This window comes from Macrotis lagotis, chromosome 4 (genome assembly GCF_037893015.1).
Source record: "Macrotis lagotis isolate mMagLag1 chromosome 4, bilby.v1.9.chrom.fasta, whole genome shotgun sequence".
Taxonomy (NCBI): Eukaryota; Metazoa; Chordata; class Mammalia; order Peramelemorphia; family Peramelidae; genus Macrotis; species Macrotis lagotis.
The window spans coordinates 185187324-185210171 of NC_133661.1; the positions used below are offsets into that span (position 1 = coordinate 185187324).

The 22848-nt window shown below is 37.8% G+C and overlaps 2 protein-coding genes across 5 annotated transcripts in view; one reads left to right on the plus strand and one right to left on the minus strand.

Moving 5' to 3' along the window:
* Positions 1-1553, minus strand: part of TOX4 (TOX high mobility group box family member 4) — a 28870-nt gene extending 27317 nt beyond the window's left edge. The window contains exons 1-3 of one of the 2 annotated variants that reach the window (XM_074234918.1): positions 1458-1553; positions 1050-1263; positions 754-822 (exon numbers count right to left, since the gene is read on the minus strand). In XM_074234918.1, coding sequence (XP_074091019.1) covers positions 754-822; positions 1050-1055 — 75 coding nt within the window. In that variant the 5' untranslated portion in view covers positions 1056-1263; positions 1458-1553. The remainder of the gene's footprint in view (positions 1-753; positions 823-1049; positions 1264-1457) is intronic. The other variant, XM_074234919.1, reaches the window with a different exon arrangement.
* Positions 1176-22345, plus strand: RAB2B (RAB2B, member RAS oncogene family). Of its 3 annotated transcripts, none has more exons than XR_012478080.1 (8): positions 1176-1494; positions 1780-1851; positions 4618-4685; positions 8908-8990; positions 9232-9324; positions 18657-18768; positions 19114-19388; positions 19756-19825. XR_012478080.1 is itself a non-coding variant. In XM_074234921.1 (8 exons), the coding sequence occupies exons 1-8, from the start codon at positions 1449-1451 to the stop codon at positions 20674-20676; spliced, it is 651 nt and encodes a 216-aa protein (XP_074091022.1). In that variant the 5' UTR covers positions 1183-1448; the 3' UTR covers positions 20677-22345. The 3 variants fall into 3 exon arrangements, 2 of the variants coding, with proteins under 2 accessions (XP_074091023.1, XP_074091022.1); XM_074234921.1 differs by lacking the exon at positions 19114-19388 and adding an exon at positions 20569-22345 and having other exon boundaries at positions 1183-1494; positions 19756-19824; XM_074234922.1 differs by lacking the exons at positions 18657-18768; positions 19114-19388; positions 19756-19825 and adding an exon at positions 20569-22345 and having other exon boundaries at positions 1178-1494.
* The last annotated feature ends 503 nt before the right edge of the window (positions 22346-22848 follow it).

Genomic DNA, 22848 nt, shown 5'->3' on the forward strand with positions numbered 1-22848 from the left:
CACTTAAATATATGACTAGACCTTCTTTTAAAATTAATAAAAAATGAAAGACTATCTTCTTTTGCTTGCTGGTAAGTATGCTTGCCATGATAATAGCAGTAACATCTAATCCAGGGTTCAAGTAAGAACCATAACTTTTCACAGTCATCACTTCTGCTTCACAAAATACAATTCTAACTATTATTATCTATCACCTGAAGGGAATGGTGACTCAGAAAGGTGAAGTCACTCGTCACCGCCACAGCACATATATATATGTATGTACATATATATATATATATACATATATATATATATATATACCCAGCTCAAACATCCTCTGCTTTGAGAAGGCAGTAAGCCCATATTTGGAGAAACTAAACCTTGCTATTTTTTGTAACTATACCCCCCCCAAAAAAAACCCTCCCTCGCACAAAAGCAATCGAGCTCAAACTACTTTGCTTTCATTATACACTTCCCGTCTCAATTCTCTCTAATACAAGTTACATCATTCTCCTGGATCAGACTGTCTTCGTGCAAAATTGTCAGTCCTCCTCCACTTTCTTTTTCTTCAGTTCGAAACAATTCTACTCCCTGAGGATGTTCGTTTTCCTTTTCCTCGTCCATCTTTCCCGGTCTCTGCCGTCTCCTCGCCCCCCCCCCCCCGCCCCGGCTCTGCTGGGCGGCCTGAGAGCGCTTCCCCAGCCCCGGGTCCCACCCCTCCACCCCCAAGGGCCTTGCGCCCTTCCACCCGCGCTGGCAACTCTTGCTCACCTCGGCCCCCGACAGGAAGGGGTGCGAGGACCCTGTGATCGTCAGGTAATTGTCATTTCCTCCGGGAAACTGGAAACCAAAAGAAACCCGCGGGGGGGTTAGGGGTGGGGGGGGCCGGGGAGTCAGCCCGGAGCGGCGGGTTCTGACTCGGACTCCGACCCCGACCCCCGCCGCCGCCTCCCCCAGCTTCTCTTGCCCGTCGGCAGCTTCTCCGCCCAGGTCCCTTTCTCTGCTCCTCTCCCTCTGGCCATTTTCTCTCTGTCTCCCTCCCGCCTCCTTCGGGCTCAAGCTCCTACCTCCATCTTCACCACAACCGCTACCACCGCTCCAGCTCCCTCATAGCGCCCACCGCCCCCGCCGGAAACGGAATGTTCGTCACTTCCGCCCACACTCGCGTCTCCTGCTGGGGATTGGAGGGTTCCTTCGCACAAGCAGTGAGTAGGTGACAGACAGGAACCGATGAGCGGGCAGCGCCCCCTCCGGCCGGAGACCAGAGCGCCCCGCGCAGGCCTAAAGGTTTCGAAAGAGTGTCAAGTTACCCGGTCCCACATCACGCCGGTTCCGTGGGAGAGCAATAGAGATCGGATCTCGCGCTAGAGGGACCGGATGGGGAAGTAAGGGGAGCGGTAGGTCGCGTGGCTAGAGAGGCCGGAGGTGGGTGGCCAGAGGAGTCGGGAGGACCAGGCGTCGGGACCATGACTTACGCTTATCTCTTCAAGTACATCATCATCGGGGACACAGGTACCTTGCCGGGGAGGCTGTCCGCCACGCCGAGACCGGGATTTAAATCCCAGGGTGGCGCCGCCGGAGGGCGGGGCTCGGGAGGGAGGCGGGGCCGCCCGGAGGGCGCTGTCGGGGGCGGGGCCAGCGTGGGGGCGGGGCTGTCCGAAGGCTGCTCTGACAGCTCCCTCGCCCCTTTGCGCCTCAGAGGAGCGCGTCCCGGCCCCATCTCACCCCTTCCCCCGGGTTGCTCCCCTGGGCCTCCCCTCTCGGGAGGATGGGCTGAGTACCTGCATCTTCTTTCAGGTGTGGGCAAGTCATGCCTCCTCCTGCAGTTCACAGACAAGCGCTTCCAGCCTGTCCACGACCTCACAATAGGTAAGGACTTTGTGCCAGCCACAGGAAAGATGGATAAAAAGTGGTTAAAAGTTAGCATGCTTCAATTTGCTCCCACTTTTAACGAGACAAAAAAGTGGAGAAAAGCCAGTGTGCGGGGGGGGGGGGGCAAAAAATCAATGGAGGCATAATTTAAGCAAAAGAGCATGAATTTGGAGTAAAATGATTTGAATCTGAATCCCTGTCCAGAAGCTTTCTAGCTTAGGAAAGTCACTTCATGCCTGAATAAAAAAAAAATCAGAGAGTAATAACAAAGATCCAAGCTTTCCAGCTTTAAATTCTAAGATCCTGTGAAAGAGCGCTGTGAAGTGATGGTCAAGTTTGAGACTAAATTGAAAAATAACAAAGAGAAAGAGACCAAAGACTGTTCATCTGGGTGATCTTGAGCAAGCTGATTTTCTATAAACCTCCATATCATTTTCCATAAAATAAAATATTTGCCCCCTCTCAGCTTTGATATGTTCTGAAAGAGAAAGTGATTTGTTTCTGGGGGTGGTATCAGGTTATTTCTTAGTAGCAATGTTTTGTATTTTCAGATGCAATGAGTTTCATTTCAAAATATCTTTTCATAGGAGTTTCAGAGCTACTGTTCATTACTTAGAGGTACTGAAGGAGGCAAAATAAAGATTGAGTTTACATGACCAATAATAAAAATTACAGCAAGGAAACCACCTCAAAACATTTTAAAAAAACCTAGGGGCAACTAGGTGGTACAGTGGATAAAGCACTGGCCTTGGAGTCAGGCCTGAGTCAAATCTGGCCTCAGTCACTTAATGATTACCTAGCTGTGTGGCCTTGGGCAAGTCACTTAGCCCCATTGCCTTGCAAAAAAAACTAAAAAAAAGAAATTAAATGGGAATTTTAAAAAAAGGAGGCAAAATTTTAACTTATATAGAGAAAAGCTTCTGCATAAATACATACAAATAAAGAAGTATAAGTTTCCATGAATGTACTGAGCAAGTCTGACAAGCATTCTCTCCTAGAAGACTTGCTTGATCAAGAAGTCACCAAAGAAGGGGCAGCTAGATGGTAAAGCAGATAAAGCACTGACTCTGGGGTCATGAGGACCTGAGTTCAAATCAGGCCTCAGACACTTAATAATTACCAAGTCACTTAACCCCATTGCCTTGCAAAAAGAACTTTAAAAAAAAGTCACCAAACATTTGGAGTTCATAAAAGAAACACAGGTTTGTTAACCTGAGAGAAAATTGTTTTTTGCCCAAATTCAGGCATAGAATTTATGTTCCTTCTGGATCTATTTTTTGCAGTGACACAAAAAACTTAGACAAGAAGCTGTTCACAGAAACTCAAGTGATTCTAAGACCATATTTATGAAAAATTGAACATGAGAACAGAAGTCTTATATTCTTCTTCATACTGAGATTGTTTGGTAGCTATCCAAGAAATAAATATTTTTTTTCAAGAAAAGTTATCCCATTCATGGTGAAGGAATTAGGAAAGTAGTTTGTTTTCATCCATAAACAATTTTTGTGTCCTTCTAAACTGACTGGAATTAGCCCTCCTTGAGACTTTTTAACTTGGTTATGAATACTATCAAAGGTACTATTGACTAAGTCATCATTTTATTGCTAGCTAAGGTAAAGCTATTTCTTCCTTAAAAATTTTGCCTCCATATCATGTGAAATGATGAGTTTTGGGAATGAAAAGAGGAGAAAATACAGAGTTATCAAATATGTTTAATAGCATTACCCTTCATTTTATGACTTGGGCCTGGCAATAATGCTCTAATGAGAAAATGTATTTCCTAAGGCAGAAACTAAGTTATCCTAGGCATTTTAGTTACAAGACTATATATTTCTTGGAAAAATGCACTCTATTTTATTTTTCAGATAGATGCTACAATTGTAGTAGATGGTGACATTGATAGAATGCTGGGCCTGAAGACCTGAGTTCAAGTCAGCCCTCACACACTTACTAGTTGTGTGATCTTGAGCAAATCACTTAACCTGTGCCTCAGTTTCCTCTGCAGTAAAATGGAGATAATAACTGTAGGGTCATTGTGAAGGTCAAATGAGATAATATTTGTAAAATTCCAAGAATGTAATATATGATTAATAAATGCTTATTTCCTCCCTTATAATAAACAATTATTGTTCCATGAAGAAGGTTAGAGGATGAGTATGTCAGGGAAAACGAGTATTCAAAATTTTAAACCATTTAACATATACACTAAAAAGAAGCTATAAAATTTATTTCAGTAAATTTTTATAATAGTTAACATTTGAGAGGTGGCATGGCATAGTGGATAGAGTGCTAACCTTGGAGGCTAGAAGGTTTGGTTTCAAGTCCTAACTAACATATGGCTATGTCATCATGATCAAATCAGTGTCCCTCTTAAAGTTCACCTGTCTATGATACAGGCAAGTTGTCAGTCTATTTAAGTAGGGAGAGTTTCTATATCAGTGTTCCTTGATAAAATCTTAATTTCCCCCCATACAAATTAATCAGACAGTGCATAATTTAACCAAATTAGGTAATTTCCACATTGACTTTCTATTTTTATTTTGAGGTAATTGGTTCCAGAAGCAAAATTATATAAATTCAGATAGGAAGGAAGAATGAAACTAGAGCTTGAGATACAATAGACTAACTTATTTAGACAGCTTCCAGTAGTACAGCTATACTTGAAAGTGGAAACTAAAATATATGAGGACCAGAGCCTTGACTCTTCATTGAACATGGCTATTATTAATGATAAGCATTATATTCTCTGTTCTTCGTTGACAGGTGTAGAGTTTGGGGCCCGTATGGTCAACATTGATGGCAAACAAATCAAACTGCAAATTTGGGACACGGTGAGAGAGAACAGAACTCATCCCCTTCTAGTAGCTAAGCATACATGAAAAGGGAGAAATGCTCTGAGGGTGGGTTATTTTGAGCTGAGAACAGAAGACGAATGAAGTTAAAGAGATGAAAAAAAGTTTCATGTCCATAGATTCCAGCTGCAAATCCAGAATGGGATTCATAATCTTTTTATGTTTCTTTCGATTGCAGCATTTAAAAAGGCAGACACTAGTGGTGTAACCTTATGTCTGTATACACATTTACATTTCCTGATTTACAGCCTATTTTTCTCAGAACATTTTCACTTACTTGTTATCATTTGATTCTATTCCTTTCTCTACCCTAAAGAAATCTATTCAATATCTTTATACTCTCTCAGTTTGTGTACTGGGAAGTTGTTCCTAATTTCTATTCAGAATCTCTACTCTTTGGGATTACTTTTAGACTTCTTGTATTCTACTGCTTATCAGATTTAAAAGCTGAAGCATTGTGTTTTAAAAGTCTCATGTCTGTTTTTCTTGAGGACTGTTCTCTTGCTAATTGAATGGAGCACTGGATAATTTTTGCATATAACCCCTCATTGTGTGAGCCCTTAAGAGTTTCCATTACTGTTTTTGCGTGCCTCTAGTTGGACAATTTTATTAGAATTATATTAGTATCTGCATTTGTAGGATTGAGTTTTTGCAAGCATCTTTTCCTAGATATTCTTTCTGATCTATACTTTTCATCTCTCCTGATCAGGGTCAGCATTATAACAAGTAGTTCACAATTCAGATAGTATCATTGGTAGCTAACTACTTCCTATAGCCTTATTAAACCTGTACTTCTCTTCACCCATGCCGTCATTTTTATTTTTGACATCCAACTTGATAAAAACTAAACTATAGCAATCACTATATGTTTAAAAATATATGTTCTCATTATTTGCCACTGTCTCAATAACTGATATTTATATAGTGCTTTATAAACATCTTATTTGAAATTCAAAACAACCTTATAGGGGTGGCTAGGTGGCATAGTGGATAAAGCACCGGCCCTGGAGTCAGGAATACCTGGGTTCAAATCCGGTCTCAGACACTTAATAATTTACCTAGCTGTGTGGCCTTGGGCAAGCCACTTAACCCCGTTTGCCTTGCAAAAAAAAAAAACCTTTAAAAAAAAACCTTATAAGTACTTCAGGTGTTATCTGTATGATTAAGGAAACAGTCAAAGAAGAGAAGTGATTTCCCGTGGTCACACAACTAACATCACAAATAATATTCAAATCCAGCTCTATTTCATACCAAGTCCTATCACACTCACCATTAACCCAAGATGTCTTGTATTTCCTTATATTGCCTAATCCTGTGGATTCTTTCTCCTTGCTTTTCAACACCCTTTTTTATATAGTATCTCTTCATTTAGTATTTCTTACCCTTGTGTTTCCCAAGCTATGGTTCTTAATCCCAAAGAGAGATCCTCCAAATTCTGAGAAAATCATATAGAGAAAAGTTGAAGACTTTACTATTGGGCAAAACCAGCTGAGATGTCTATACCTCCCCAATGTGAAGCAGGTTTAATATAAGAGTGCTGTAGATTCCTTAAAATATTTGTCTATGATGGTGTGAATAAGATGAATTATGGCTTCTCTTTGGAAGGAATAATATAGGTTATAAAAGTAAGAAATTGAAAACTACTACTCTTTAACTAATATCTAAGCGATATTTTTCTCAATAAGTCATTCAGTTTAAATGAGAGCTGCCTGCTCCAATTTTTCCAAGTAAGCTTTAGAGAAATTTTCTTACTGATCTTGGTAATCTATATCATCCAAATTATTCTTTCCCCTTCTCATGATACTGTCCTTTTGAACTGGATTAAAAGCAACAAATACATAAAATGTTCATAGATTGAGTTTTTTTCAAATTTAAAAATATTTGTCTCTAGGGTAAAAGATTCTAATTGCTAAGAGAATCACTCCAAGTATTAATTTTTTTAGACTGATGAAATACAGCCTTCCATATTTTGATTCTAACATCTTGGTACACTAGAGAGAGAGAGAGAGAGAGAGAGAGAGAGAGAGAGAGAGAGAGAGTCTGTGTATGTAAAACACATATTTTTCTGCTTTAGTCATACAGACCTCTCTGAGACCTCTCTGTTCTATTGTTAAGAATTGAGAAAGGGTATTATTCTAGTGTCTTTTACTTACATTGTGTGCAGTCAACTCCCAAATATCCTCATAAATGAAGGAAGAATTTCATTTTCATGGAATTTTAGAAAATAATCCAAAACCCATTTATATTTTAGCGTGTTTTTTTGAAAATTAAACTTGAAGTGGAGTGTACTTGACATCCTAGGAATAAAAATTTATAATCTATATAGTTTGCTGGACTTTACAAAATAGTGTTTTGAGGGAGATAATTATCTTTAACCTATAGATAAGGAAACTGAGACCCCTCAAAATTTGGTAATTTTCCCTTAATCATATAGTCAGTAAGCATCATAATTGGACCAGAGTCAAGTTTAATGATTCTTAATTCCACTGTTCTTTATGCAACATTCAATTATAAGATTATACTCTGAAGATCCAGCTTGAGAGAAGCCAAGTTAAGACTCATCCTTCTACATGTCAGTTTCCTATGCTGAAAGTAGATAAGGATATCTTTCCTTTAGAAGCTGAATAGCCTGGATGGAGCTGCCTCTCTTTCTGACTTGCTTTCTACACAGTACTGGTGCAGGTGAACCTGAACTGGAAAAATTGAGTATTTTAATTTTAAAAGAATTTTTCTTATTGAACCAGCAGGCATACATATTTTCAGCAACTGAATTTAAATACTCTTGTGTGATTCAGCTACTATGTGAGCTTCTGCCAAACTTCCCCTTTCTTGTTCTTATTGGTCTGTAGTTTGCTTGCAGAGAAAGTCAGTAGAAGAGGTTAGAAAGTCAATAGGAATTCAAAGCAAAACAGAGCTAAATTGTATGTTGACTATGTGTCTAATAAAGAATATGAAATAAAAGATGTGTTCTTAGGTAAAATTTTGTAAAGCTAAGGTGGTGTAGGTACTTGGAATTATTTTTCTTATTAGAGTTTGATGTCCTAACTTATATCATTCTCTGAAACATTTGTATAATTCTTAGAGAAACTCTAATCTAGGGAAAAGAAAACTGGATGACCAATCAGGAAAACTGAACTACTCTGCAGTTCCAACAATGTTACTATATAACAAATCATTTTGTGTCCAATGCTTATATCTTAGTTTCTTCATCTTCAGTCATGGATAAATAATAATATTCCTTCCAAGGAAACTATGGGAGGATTAGATCTATGAGAAGTTTTTAACCATCCTTTCCTGTAGAATAGATTCAGTACTTTTATTAAAAAGACATTTTCTTCCTTTAAAAAACAAACGATGCCACAAATAATTATAAGACAAATGTTTCTAGTGTCCTTAGTTTGGGGGGGGGTTTAGTCTGTATTACATGAGCCAAGGTGTTGATGATCCATAAAATTAACCTATGATATAATTGAATATGCAAGTGCAGTTATAGTTTTTAACCTCTGGTGAGGACCATTTATTGCCTGAGCTTTCTCTCTGTTTCTTCTTGCCACTTACCTTGTTAAGATTGTGCTTAGACAGAGCTAATATTGTGCTTAGGCAGAGCTCTTAGAAAGTTAACCATGTTTTTGCCATTTAGCTCAGTTTTTGCCATTAATGCAACAGTTACTGACTTACATATTAAGTATTACACCATGAAGGATTTCCATCACCAACATTCTAAAAATAATTTTACTTTGTATATCTAAAGAAATGGGAGTAGAAACACTAAAATTGTATGTGAAATAATTTCTGACTAATCAGTAATATATCTGGGACCAAAATTTTAAATGCCTAAGTTTCTAGTTGATAAATTAGCTAAGCCCTACTGGTTCCTCTTTTCATTATAGATTGATTTTTTTTTCAATCCTCTTAACCTACAAAAAAAAGTTTTCTATTTAAGAATTATATGTGAGGGGCAGCTAGGTGGTGCAGTGAATAGAGCACCGGCCCTGGAGTCAGGAGTACCTGAGTTCAAATTCAGCCTCCGACACTTAATAATTACCTAGCTGTGTGGCCTTGGGCAAGCCACTTAACCCCATTGCCTTGCAAAAACTAAAAAAAAAAAAAATTATATGTGGGGGTAGAGTATGATTCTGCCTGTACTCCAGGAATAACCTGGTTTTGTTTGGGGTTTCTTATTGCCATGTTGGTGGGAAAGGCTGGGCAAGAATCGTTCCGTTCTATCACCCGTTCCTACTACAGGGGAGCAGCTGGAGCCCTACTGGTGTACGACATTACAAGGTGAGTGATGTCTGGGAGGTGGGAAGTGGGGATTTTTTTTTCCTTACCCTACAAATCTCTGACTTATCACCCACTAAATTCATTGAGAAAACCAAACAGAAAGGGCATGTTAGAAAGGGATTCAACATTCTCTCTCCCTTTTTCTTACATGAAAGCTACCTTCCCCTTATTTGGGCCATTAAATCTATTCTGATCTTTTGAGTTAGATTTCTTTCCCTCTCTATATATTTCCATCCTGCAGACGTGAAACCTTCAACCACCTCACTTCTTGGCTAGAAGATGCTCGGCAGCACTCCAGCTCCAATATGGTTATCATGTTGATTGGAAACAAGAGGTACAATTTTTTTTGTTAAGTATTAAGGAAATAACTTTTCTTACTTTCTACAAATTTAATTCAAAGACACTCCATAGGTTCATCATATATTCCCTTCTAGGATTTGTATAGTTATGGTGAAATGAATATACCTCTTCTGTGCAATGCTGGTCTGCAGCATATAGTGCTGGCTTGGAGATAGGAAACATAGATCCAAATCTTGCCTCTGACATGTACAAGCTGTATGTCACTGGAAGGCTATCAATTTCCTCATCAATAAAAGGAAATTGGATAGTTTATAAACTTCCTTCCAACTTTAAATCTATGATCTTTTCTGATAAGAAATTGAAAATACAAAGGCAACATAATACTTTAAGCTATTTTAAGGCAAATGGATGGCTCAGTGGATAGAGCACTAGATTTGGAATTAGGATGACCTGAGTTTAAATCAAGCCTCAGACTCCAACTGTGTGATTGGGTAAGTCACTTGCCATCTGCTTGCCTTAAACCACTGAAAGTAAAATGGAAAACTACTCCAGTTTCTTTGCCAAGAAAAGAACTCTTTAGATATTATAGTCCATGGGGTCACAAAGAATCGGATACAATAAACAACAAAGAGTCTCACAATTTAGTGGGAAGGGGAACAAACAGTAAAGAGCACCTATAAATAAAATATAAGGTATGTAATATGCAATATAAGAAAAATATGGACAAAATCCTATGAGAGATTTGAGAAGGCAGAAGGAATAAGTGCTCTAGAGGCTAGAAATACAAAGGCAAAAAAACCAACCTTCAAGGGGCTTATATTCTACTTGAGGATAAACAACATTTGTATAGATAAGTGAAAAATTAAGTCAAGAACTCAGGAAAGTGATGAGAAGAAAAGAATGGGTGATGAGAAGGAAATCTGCCTTCCTTTTCCTGATTTTAGCTCCCACCCTTAGTCTTCTTCAGCATTGACAGATCCTGCTTCCTGCAATTTTTTTTATTGGATATAACTCTTCAGATAGTGCTACATACACCCCATTGAAGGCAAGTCAGCAGCTCCTGCCTAGATTTTACTTCTGGTTCAATCAGTTCACAGTCTTGTTCTGACCTCTAATAAATTAAGCATTGGTTATCATTTTACAGGAATAGGGAAAAGTGTCCCAGGGACTTGCCAGAATTGCAGAGGCAGTGGAGTACTAGGCAAAGGACACTGCAGTTGGTATCTTCATTCAGATTCTGGCTTTGCCATCTTACTGTCCTTGTAACCCTGGACATGTCATTTAATCTCTCTAAACTTCAGTTTTCTTATCTGTAAAATGAAGACCTTGGATTAGATGCCCTCCAAAGTTTCTTCTGGCTCTAAATCTGTCCTAAATAAATACAAAATATAAACAAACTAATACTTCTGATGATGTTGCATAAGATTACATTAGCTATTTTCCATGCAGCCTTTTGTTGAATCACTCAGACTACTTAGGTCTTCAAGATCCACCTTAACTTTTGTTAATGTAAATATCTTTCTAGCAATATCTTTTCAAGTTAATAGTTATATAGTTAATTTTTATGGACCCAAATATGGAACTTCTTTTATCCCTATTAAATATTTTAAATATTTAAATTTTGTTCACATCTTTTGTTTTTACATCAACTATATTTCCTAGTTTATTCTCTCCCACCCCATCCTCCCTCCTCTCTCCACCCCAGGGCCACCCCTTATAATAAAAAGAACAAGAAAAAACAGGGAAAGTTCAGCTAAACTAACATTTACAAAAAGACTGGCATTAGATGTAATATTCCATACCCACAGATTCAGACCTCTTTAGAAGAACAGGAGGACTGAAGTAGCACCTTCTCAAATCCATTTTTTGGGCAAAGTTTGGTCATTTGATGTCCTTTATTTTGTTGGTCATTCATTTACATTACTGTGATTAATATGTATATTGGTCCTTCACTTTCAGTTCATGTAAGCATTTCCAGTGCTTTTTTTTGTGTTTATTATTTCATATATAGCACGTTATGATATACTATTACATCCATTTGCCATAGAGTAGCCATGCCCTAATAAATGACTATCTACTTTATTCCCAGTTCTTTGCTACTATGAAAACTGCTGCATAGATATTTTGGTGTTTCTGTTTCTCATTGATTTCTTTGAGGTACATGTCTTAATGAACTTCTCAGCGAAAGAGTCTTTCTCCTTAATGTTATTTCAGATGACTTTCCAGAATGGTTTGATAAGTACACAGCTTCACCAACAATGTATTTGGGTGCCTCTCTTTCCAAAACCACTTCAATATTATTTCCATCTTACTTTGTTTTTGCCAATTTACTAGGTAGGAAGTTAAACCCCAGACTTATTTTGATTTGTATTCCTCATTATTAGTGCTTCATATGCTTGTTAATAGCTTGCAGTCCTATCTTTTAAGCATTTGTTCATATCCTTTGAATATCAATCTATAGAGGAATGGCTTTTGGTTTTATATATTTCTATTGCCTATATATTTCAGGTAACATTTATTGGAATCTTGAACAAGGAGGGAAAAAAGAGCTTAAAATAAATCTGTGTTATCATTCTAGAACTCAGTAACTAGTCCCTTTCCTATTCCTCCTGGGAATTCCTCCCTTTCTGCCATTCCTGGGCACAGTTTAACTCAGCAGCAGAGACTGGACCTGGAATCAGGACAGAACTGAATTTGATTCAGACCCTTATAGCTATGTGATCTTGGGCAAGTTACTTCCTTTCTACCTGCCTCAGTTTCCTTAGCTGTAAAACAGGAATACTAGTACCAGTTCCTAGGGGATTGTGAGGAATGAATAAGATGTGACTTGTAAAATACCAAGTGCCTCATAAATGTTTATTCTCTTCCTCTCCCCTCTCTCCTCTTCCACTTCCTGCCCCCATGACATTGGACAAGTCACTTCTCTCTCACAGTTGGAGACTGGCCCAGTTTCCAAGGCCATAAAATAAGGCATTTAGACTAAATGATCACCAAGACCCCTTCTGACTTTTGTATCCCATGGCCCGAACACACAATCTACATGTTATTATTTCAATATCCTTGGGTGTAGTACAATTGAACCTAGTAACTTCAAGCCAAGAACTATGCTAAGGCAAACGACTATTCATATCCAAAAAAAAAAAAGACTATTCATTAAGTACAATTAATTCTATGTATTCTTTTACTGGCTCTTTAGTTATCTTGAGTTTCAGTTCCTTTTTAGCTTTTGCTGTTCCATCTTGCAGGGTGAAGATGATTCTTCTTGATAGGAAAAAAACAAAAAAGAAAAGATGTTTGATAGTCTGCCTTATATCTACCTATATGTTATCATTATCTGTTATCTTCCTAGGTCTAGATGGAGTCTTCCTTGTCATACTATTAAAATAGCTTTTTTAAAGCCCCTTTTGTTTTTGTTTTTTTTCAGATTTATCACAAACCTAAGTGCTTCCTAGGATTTATTTAGCCTTTATCCACTTAGGATCTTGATATTCTTCTTTATTTGTCCTCTGGATCCATCCTTCTTTCTTCTGTATTATACTTTAAAATCTGAGTTTAGAGATTATTTCCCTCCGCAGAAACTAATCTTCAGTTGTTGGGTGGTTTTTATTTTTTAAATAACTTTCCCTTTAACCTCCTTATTAATATTATGTACCTTATCAAAAATTTTTTCCTGAAAACTTCCAATAACTTTTGAGCTTGTTTTCCTTTTATAATCATAGGTCATATGACCATATGTTCTCCTCCTAACAAAGTTTTTACCAATAGATGTTTGAATAATGAAAATCTTTCATTTAGTCCAGCAAGTTTTCAATAAATCCCTGTGACCTGCCTCTCTATCAACTTTATTATTGGCTTCTACAGTTTGTTATGCATTCCTATATTATAACAGGTAAACCTTCAAGGGAAAAATAGAATCACATAGATTTGAAACCTAAGATAAGTGATAACAAAGGCACAGAATACCGAATAAATTCAAATGGCTCTGTGAATTTCACTAGGCCCAAATGAATTACATAGAATAATTCTAAAAGAACTAATGAATGTAATAGTCACTCAGTTGCTGGCAACAATTTGATACCAAAAAAATCATGGAAAATAGGAGAGAAGACACAAGACTAGAAACTAGAAAAATTTAGTGAAAAAATTTCTTCTGCATTTCTCAATTCAAATCAACAAGCATTAATTACATCCCCACCACACACCAAGCACTTTGCTGAGTGCTGAGGATACCAAAACAGAAGAGTCATATCTGTTTTTAAGGAACTAATATTCAGCATTACTATTGAGGAATACATTGTGTGTAGAAAGGTAAATACAAAATTATGCAAAAATTAACAGAAAATTAATTTTTGTGGAGGAAGAAATCAGGGAAAGCCTCATGTACAAAGGACAACAAAGCTGAGGGAAATGGAGTTCCTGAGGGACCAGGATGAGAAAGTAGACCTTTTTAAGTTGAGGGTGACTAACTGTAATGTTGTATAAAAATTGGACAATTTTGACTACAGTATATTGTGACAAGGGAGATAGCTAGAAATCATTCTAAAGATTAGGGTAAAACTATGAATGTCAAACAGAAAAGTTTGTGTTCTGTCTCATAAAAAATTACTGGAATTTTGTCAACCATGATAGTGATCTTTTGTAGAACATTTGAGGGCAGTGGTAATCTAAAGTGAGACCAAACAGTCCTAATGGGTATATGATCAACCAGAGGGTGGCACAGAATTCATTCCCTCATAGCCAATCCTGAGGCTTGTCTTCAACCTAGCCACACCTACTCTTAGTTCCTAACACTTACCTATTCCATCTTCTCCCTCTATTTTGTAGGCTCTCAGCCTCCTCTCTGCACCCCCAACACTCTGAGATGGAGTTTGGCCTCTTAGGGCAGTTATAACCTAACTGCTAGCAGGGCATCCACTGCAGCAGCTATACAGGTGCCACTGGGAATAACCCTTTTCCCCCCTCCCTTCCCTACCTAGAACACTTACCCATATTTCCCACCCTGATATCACCTCTGAGTGGAGAGGTCAGGATCTGACCCAAGGGTAATAATCAGCCTCTCTTTTTGTTTTGAGTGGGACAGGATGAGGTAAATGGATGGGTTGTGATAGACTGGAGATCTCATATTTTATCTACTGCCATAACTATCCCTTTTCTAAACTTCCCCATTGCTTTTGAGGAAACCACCAATGTTCTATCAACCAACTTCTCAACCTCAACATCATCCTCATTTTCATGTATTCCATAGAACTGGTCAAATTTCAATTCTTGTCAGTCCTATTTACATAATATCTGATCCATTCTATTCAGAAAGCAACATTTCTCATCACTTGTCATTGGTCTATTGTAATAGCTTCCTACTTGGTCTCCCTTTTTTAATTCTCTCCCTCTCCAATCTGTCTTTCACAGAGTAAAAAGAAGCATCAGAAGTAAAAAAAAAAAAAGTAGTGATCCAACCTTTGTTTAACCACCTCTACTTGAGGATAACCCATTCCCTCCTGAGATGACTCATTCATCTTTAAAAATAGCTCTAATTGTTAGGAAATTTTTTCTACATCAACCTTAAATCTATTTTTTTTTGCAGTTTCTACTCATTACTTCTAGTTCTGAGACTAAATAGCAAGAATAATTCTTCTTGTATATGACAACTTTGCATGGACTTGAATATAGTGATTTTATCTCCCCTATGTCTTCTCTTCTCTATGTTAAGCCTTCCAAGAACCTTAAACCAATTCAAATATAGCATACTGTTGCATCTCTTCTCCATCCCAGCCTTCTTCCTATGGAAATTCTTCAACTATCAATGTCCTTCCTAAATTGTAGTATCAGAACTATAAATGATATTCCAATCCTTTCTTAATATAGACTATCATCATAATAGACTTTTTTTGGTCACTTATCACATTGTGGACACATTAAATCCCTAAAGTAAGTCCCCTAAAACCTCCATGTTCATCTGCTTTCTAACTGCCCCCTTTCAATATAATACTTATGAAACTGTAGGATAATTTTTTTTTAGTTAATGAAGTTTAATGAAATTTCATTTAGTTAATGAAATCCAATAAAATAAAATTTGAACCCAGTCATCTGACTTAGTATTCATTCCACTGCCTCTACAATACTAGTGAGTCCAGTGGGAACATCAATTTCTCTTTTGGAAAATATATAGTCAACTGATTTCTCTCCTCTCCATATTCTTTGAAAGAGTCCTGACAATGACTCCTTCTTTTAGTCCCCTACAATCTATTTCATCTGAACCAAGCTCATCCTTGAGCTCATCAAGGAAAGATAGGTGTTTTCTTGTGATATCTTGGCTTTAGCCATTTTTGTTCTATCCTTTCTTGTTCAAAAATCATTCTCTTAGTGGAGAAAACAAGCAAAGTGAGTGGATCATGTGACTCATACTGTCTCAGATGCCCATGAGATTAAATATGCCTATGTGCAGTATCATCTCTAATCCTCAATTGTTTTCCATACTTAATAAATTTAAATTATAGGCATCTGAGATGGATTTTATTGCTTTCATGGATTTTTATCTTGTGAACTTCTATGTATCTCAGTTGCTAATCTTTTTCCTATATTATGTATAATATATAGTATATAGTACATATCATATATCGTATATATGCTATTATGTATAATTGATTGTATACATATTCTACTTCCTTACTCTTTTGTCCTGTTCCATTTGAACACATTGTACCTATTCCTGAAGTTAAATAACTTCCCATCAAGTTTCAGTGCATATGCTTATGAAAGTATATTAATCTTTTCAAATTAAAAACTTGATTACGGATTTTATGTGGGAGAAAAAAGTGAAAATTAATAAATTTTGGATTTTGAGTCTTGGTATTTGAAATGGTATTGTCAACATAAATAGGGAAGTTAGGGAGAAAGATGAGTTTGGGGGGTTAGATATGAGTTCAAGTTTGAGCGGCAGTTATAAATGCAAGCCTGCCAAACATCTGCCCAACTGTTTGGAAATTGACTAAAATATTCACCCTATAGTCTTCAACTCAAGAGATTTCCTGTATTGGGCATATAGCCTCATGGAGATCAAGGACAGTAGAGTGTAAAAGTAACTTTTTTTTCTTTTTAAAGATTGTATTTATTTTGAGTTTTACAATTTTCCCCCTAATCTTACTTCCCTCCCCCCACAGAAGGCAGTTTGCCAAGTCTTTACATTGGTTCCATGGTATACATTGATCCAAATTGAATGTGATGAGAGAGAAATCATATCCTTAAGGAAGAAACATAAAGTAAAAGAGATAGCAAGATCAGCAATAAGATCAGTTTTGTTTTTTTTTTCCTAAATTAAAGGTAACAGACCTTGGTCTTTGTTCAAACTCCACAGTTCTTTCTCTGGATACAGATGGTATTCTCCATTGCAGACAGCCCCAAATTGTCCCTGATTGTTGCAAATGTACAAATAACTTATAGCAGCACTTTATTCAAAATGATGCTAAATAAATTGTGGTATATGAATTAATGGAATATTACCAAATTATAAGAAATGATCATTAGGACAAAACAGAGAAGCATGGAAGACTTACCTGAGTGGATGTAAAGTGAAATAAGGAAAAACAATAAAACAATAAACAATATAAGTGGAAAGAATACCAGCAACAACAACAAACACCTGAATACTGTAATATAAGGACCAAGATTGGTCTGAAAGAACAGATTAGAAAATGTATCTCCCTCTCTTCTTTGCAGAAGTGGGGCACTTTGAGTGTAGAACATTGTATCTATTGTTAGACTCAATGTGTTGGTTATTTTTGCTGAAATTTTTTTTCCTTTTTCTTTGTTTTGGGGATAAGCAAAAAATGGCCAGTCTTTTAAAGATAGGACTGTAGGTTTGGAGCTTAGAAGAAAAAAATCAAAGCTAGAGATATGTATTGAAACTCATATGCTTAGAGGCAATAATTAACACAATAGAAGTTGATAAGATTGTTGAGGAAGATAATTGAGAATTAAAGACGGAGTTGCCATATGCACACTATTTAGATAAGAAGAAAAAAACAAAGAAGGTCTAAGGTGGAATGAAAAGCAGGATAATTCACCATCATAAAATCTGAAGAAAAGAGTATCATAAAGTAGTGGTCAAAAATCAAATGCTATAGGCTGATCAAGGATAATAAGAACAGAACTCTGAGTGCAGTCATTTGTGACTTTAGAGGACAGTTTCAGCAGAGGGTGAGCATAGAAATCAAAGTTCAAGGGGTCAAAGAATGAGTAGGTGGTAAGAAAGTAGTAGCAAAGATTGACCAACACTTCAAAAGTATGGCTTTGAAGAAGAGAAAAGCGAGGGATTAATAGTTTTGAAAGAATTACAGTTGATGGAATTTTTTTTTTAATTTAAGGGGAATGTGATTATGTGTGAAAGGAAAAAATGAAAAAAAAACCCTTTAAAGTGAAAAGCTTGAAGATGATAAACAGTAGGAACAATTTGATGGGGCAGGAGATGATGGTGTGGGATATCAAAGATTTTGGGCAGATAAACTTCATGAAAGAGGGAAGAAGAGGAAATGAACAGGAAGTGTATGTTCTGTTTTCTAACAACTTGAGATTTCCTCTTACCCGTTTTTCTTTCCTTCATCTTCACCAGATCTTCACTAAGATAGCTAGGTGGCACAGTGGATAGAACACTGACCTTGGAGTCAGGAGGATCTGAGTTCAAATACAGCCTCAAGACACTTGACATTAACTGTGTGACCCTGGGCAAATCACTTAACACTGATTACCTTGAATTCAGGGCCATCTCCAGTCATCTTGATTCATATCCAGTCACTGGACCCAGATGGCCCTGGAGAAGAAAGTGAGGTTGGTGACTTAGCACAGCACCATCTCACTCAAATCCAAATCTTGTGTTTGTCATGGCATCACCTCCCTGATGTCACAGTCTTGAAAGTAAAGGATAAAAACAACATTAGAATGTGAATTTCTTGAGGATATGGATTGTTTTAGCCTTTGTTTATATCCCTAAGGCTTAGTATAGTGCTTGACACATAAGAAGGTGCTTAATAAATGTTTGTTGTCTTGACTGCATCTCAATTTGCTGAAATATGTAAAAGTGCATGGAATCAAAGTAAGTATAGTATGGGTCTACTTTTTTACCAGACCTGTGTTTATTCAACAGTGGAATTAAGAAACAGCTTTGTTTTGCCTAAGGAATATTTTGTAAGTTCTATATAGAAATAACCTTATCAGGGCAAAGGCTGTTTATGTTGTGGCACATGCAGAATCTGCTGCATGCAGACTACTGCACTGGTGTCTTACAATTGAGATTGTGCTGCCACATTGTTTCTGTAAGAGTTCCCTCTCTAATATCGGTCTTTCTTCCCTTTCCTCTCCATCAATTTTTTTCAGTGACCTAGAGTCTCGAAGGGATGTGAAAAGGGAAGAAGGAGAGGCCTTTGCTCGGGAGCATGGGCTTATCTTCATGGAGACCTCAGCCAAAACCGCCTCTAATGTTGAAGAGGTACTGCTCCAAAGAGAGTGGAGAAAATGTTGTAGGCACTAGAGAGGACATTATCCTTACCTTTCCTTAAGAATTCTCTTTTTCAATAGCAAACAATCTTTGTTGTAAGGAAAGCAGTGGCCTTAATGGATTAGGGGAGCAAGTGTTCTCTTTTTATGGAATTATTACTTTTTTTAAAACTAGTTACTTAGTCATTAATAAAGTTTGGTTTATACTTCACTGTTGTTGGGCAGTTGCACAACTTATTAGAGGCCCACAATCATCTAACATTTTCACCAGTGGCTCATGGGATAAGAAATATACTCAATCAGTTTTCCTAAAATATGTATCTCCTTTTCTTTGCAGAGATGGGGACAATACCGGTGGAACATTTCATATTCCATCAGACTTGGTTGTCAGTTGGATAGTTTTGCTTAACTACTTCTCCCTCCCCACCTTTTTAATTCTTTGTTAAAAGGAAGAGGAAGGTTGAATGGAAATGAAGTGGATAGAAAAGCGAATTACATCAAAATTTTCAAGTTTAAACATAACACTAAACTGGGAAAATCTTGGCCTGGTACACAGGATGGTCCTAAAAATCTTGGAAAATATTCTCTAAGAGTCTTAAGGAGGAATATGTGGTAGTTATTGAGACTTCATATTATTTTCTTTCCTATCTTCTATAAATTCCCTTTTCTGTCTTTAGATCAGGGACGAGGGAATATCCAATTCAAGGGCTGTATAAGGGCTATTAAATCGTTTGGTCTTGGGCCGCCAAGACAATTGCAGGCAGGACTCGAAATTCAGTAAATCTAGGGGCTTTTTTTGGGGGGTGAATTAAATGTTTGACTAAATATAGCAAGCTAATTTTTAAGTTTTGGCCCTTGGCAGAAAAATGGCCCACCAGTGCTTTAGATATATAAACAGAAATAGCTATTGCCTTCTTCCTTTTTTTTCCTCCATATTCAGCTCTCCTTGTCTCTATGTGAATTGATTTGTTTCCTTTAGGCCTTCATTAACACAGCCAAAGAAATATATAGGAAGATCCAGCAGGGCTTATTTGATGTCAACAATGAGGTGAGAGGGATGATGATGATGCATGACCTAGCATTTGCTTGCCTTCTCCTGAATAAAATAGGGATTTTCCTAGGATGTAGGCTTCTCCCATCTATTGCTTTTCTATTAAACTAAGGTGGTTTAAATCTGACTCTTTGCATGAGGACTTAAGAGATCCATTATTCCTGGTTTCTTTTAATGATGCAAAATGAGTGGTTGAAGAAATAAGAGATTAGTAATCTGGGTTGCCAGACTTTTTTTCATTCGCTGCTTTAGTTTTGTTTTTTTTTAACAGTCCTAGGGTATGGGGAACGCATAAACATCTGCCAATTAGGATTATCCTCTCCTGTACAATCTGGGTTAAAAACAGAAGGGAGAAACTTACTTCCCATATTTATTCTCCCTTTTCCCTATTTCCTTTCCACCACGTAATATGCATGTTATTGTGGATTAAAAATTTAAATACACATATATGTCTATATGTATATTTACTTATATACATACAAATATATATATCACAAAAACCAAAAAGCCCACTAATTCTAGATCATCCTATGGACATTTCTACTGCATTTAAACATTATATAACTACTTGATAGACTTTGTAGCTGTGTAGTATGTGTTTAGAAGAAATATTCACCTTCCAAGGCCATTCCTGCATTTTGGAAATATAATCAGTTTTGTTTTGAATTTCCCTCTCCCTCTTTCTTCCTTTCTGTTACATTTGAGCACTAAGGTATGGGGATTTCATATTTTTTCTTACAGGCAAATGGCATCAAGATTGGTCCTCAACAACCAACTTCAACATCATCAGGACCTAGCTCATATCAAAGGAATTATGAAGGCACAGGTGACAGCTCTAGCTGTTGCTGAATTTCTGGCCATAGTATCTGGTTCTGCTTGGGACAGTCCCCTCATGCAGCAGACTTGAGGGAAGAGGTTCTGGTTGCTTTGGCCAGTGAAAGCCTCATCCCCAGGTGTGACATCCCGTCCTTCCATCTGACTAGGGAAGAATTTGTGCCCTTAACTGACCAGTTCCTCTTTAGGGACGTGAACATTTCCTATAGATTAGGGCTCCTCTCTCTTCCTTCCCTCCTCCCAACTCCCATCCTCATATTTTAATTTCTAAACTGTTAGGGGCAAGGCTGAGACTCACTAGAGTTCAAAGATAAGCAAACACTGAATTTCTTTTCTTTTAGCACAACCCTGCTGCCCATTATTAAGTGTTAACAAGTGTCAGAGGTCTTCTGAGTCAACATGTCAAAGAGTAAGGATCTAGTATATCATTAGGGAATAGATTTGCCAACTCGGAAATTTCCACAGCCTTTTTATTTGCTTCCCTTTGGGGATCCATTTGTTACTTTTTCAAGTAACTTTTTGTTACTTGTAGGGAACACATGGTTCCTTCTTCGAGAGCATTTCAGAGTTAATGAACAATTTTCTATGTCTGTAAGCAACTCCTCTGCCTTGCTAATTTGTATCTCTTAGGGTTCTGTTTTAAAGAAGTAAATGAACTTCTTGAGGCAGTTCAGAACCTAGGGTCTCTTTTTGTTTGTATGACATAAAGAAAATAATCTTTACTCTTTAGAGACCATATCTAGTCAAAACCCCCAAATAACTGAATCTTTAGTAAATGATCAACCTTTTTCACTATAAATCCTCTAATCAAGAAAAACTGCTTGTTCTCCTCAGCTTGTTACACATGACTTTTGTTCCTACCTCCTTGCCTTTTTGTATGCTAATCCATGTTCTTCCATATCTTGAGTTTAAGAATAGCATTTGTCCCAAAGTCAACCCCACCAAATTCTAATCATTCTACCACTCAGTGCCCCTTCAGCCTTCATAAACTCAGTATTATATTAATTTGTACTTTTTCTTTGTAAATAAATCATCAGTTGTTCTTGTGGAGGACCTTATCTTCCTGACATAGAGTGTAAACCCCTTGAGGGCAGGGACCATTTCTTCTGTTGCTTTATGCTTCTCCTTCCTTTCCAGTTCCCTCACAGTGCTTAGTGTTGCACATAGTATGTATACTCTTTAAATCTGACTGACTTAAAAAGACATAGAACAGCTTTATTATATGCCTTTTCTGAGGCTTTGGAAGCACCTTTTAGGAATATATCCCAATCTCTTCCAACTGCTAGTCCTGATATCCATATTTCCATTTTTTCCCTTCTCAGGTCCACATTCATTTATCTTCCCTGGTACTATTTCTAGGATCTTTACTTCTACTCCATGCAGATTATATAGGAAGGCTGACTGCCTCTAGGCAAGCAAATCAGCATGTACTTTTCTAGTCAGTCCTATATTTCAAAAAACATATGATGCTGTCTCCATAAAAATTTGCTGTACTCCCATTCCCCATCACATGTCTTCCCAATTCAGCCCCTGTAGCTTCCTGCTTAGGTCACTCAGTCACCCTTTTCCACACTGGTGCCTCATGGATTTTCTTTTACTTTGTTTTTTTAATTATTATTATTTGCTATTGAATTGTTTCATTATTAAATATATGCATGCATTCAAACTGCTCACCTTCCATGTGTCATTTCTGATTGCAATTGTGGGAGGGCAGTGGTCAAATAAATGTCCCTGCCTTTGGAGACTAGGTCAGAGTTGTTTTCTAAGATCTTCCTGGGACCAGAACTTCTATTGGCTGTTGGGCCTAGACTTTTGCCCTGGGAGATGCTTACAGATTCCTTCTCTTCCTGGGGTCACCCCTTGGGGGTCCTCCCCGTGGGGAGGTTGGCAGGTGCCTCGAGCTAGATTCAGCACCCCAGGAACTGACAGCTCTCGGAAGAAAGAAGCAGAGCGAGGTGGCTCACCCCCTCGGGGCCTGTGCCCACACAGGATCCCGCTTTTCTCCTGCGCCGGGGCGGAGGAGGGGGCCGCGGGGGCGGCCTCTGCTAGGAGGAAGGGAGTTTGGGAGTCGCACACTCCGTCTTTCTCAAGGACGCCCCCTGGGAACCCGCGCAGAAGCAAGGGAGTGGGGCAAAGAGAAGCAGGGACCAGAGTTTCAAACTATGGCCCCCCCGCCCCCACACACAC

What these genes read in the sequence shown, in the direction of transcription:
- RAB2B (XM_074234921.1), top strand. Translation starts at nt 1,449, where the DNA reads ATGACTTACGCTTATCTCTTCAAGTACATCATCATCGGGGACACAG. An exon ending in CATCATCATCGGGGACACAG is followed by an intron (nt 1,495 to 1,779) that starts GTACCTTGCCGG and finishes ATCTTCTTTCAG; the next exon opens with GTGTGGGCAAGTCATGCCTC. An exon ending in CCGCCTCTAATGTTGAAGAG is followed by an intron (nt 18,769 to 19,755) that starts GTACTGCTCCAA and finishes TGTTTCCTTTAG; the next exon opens with GCCTTCATTAACACAGCCAA.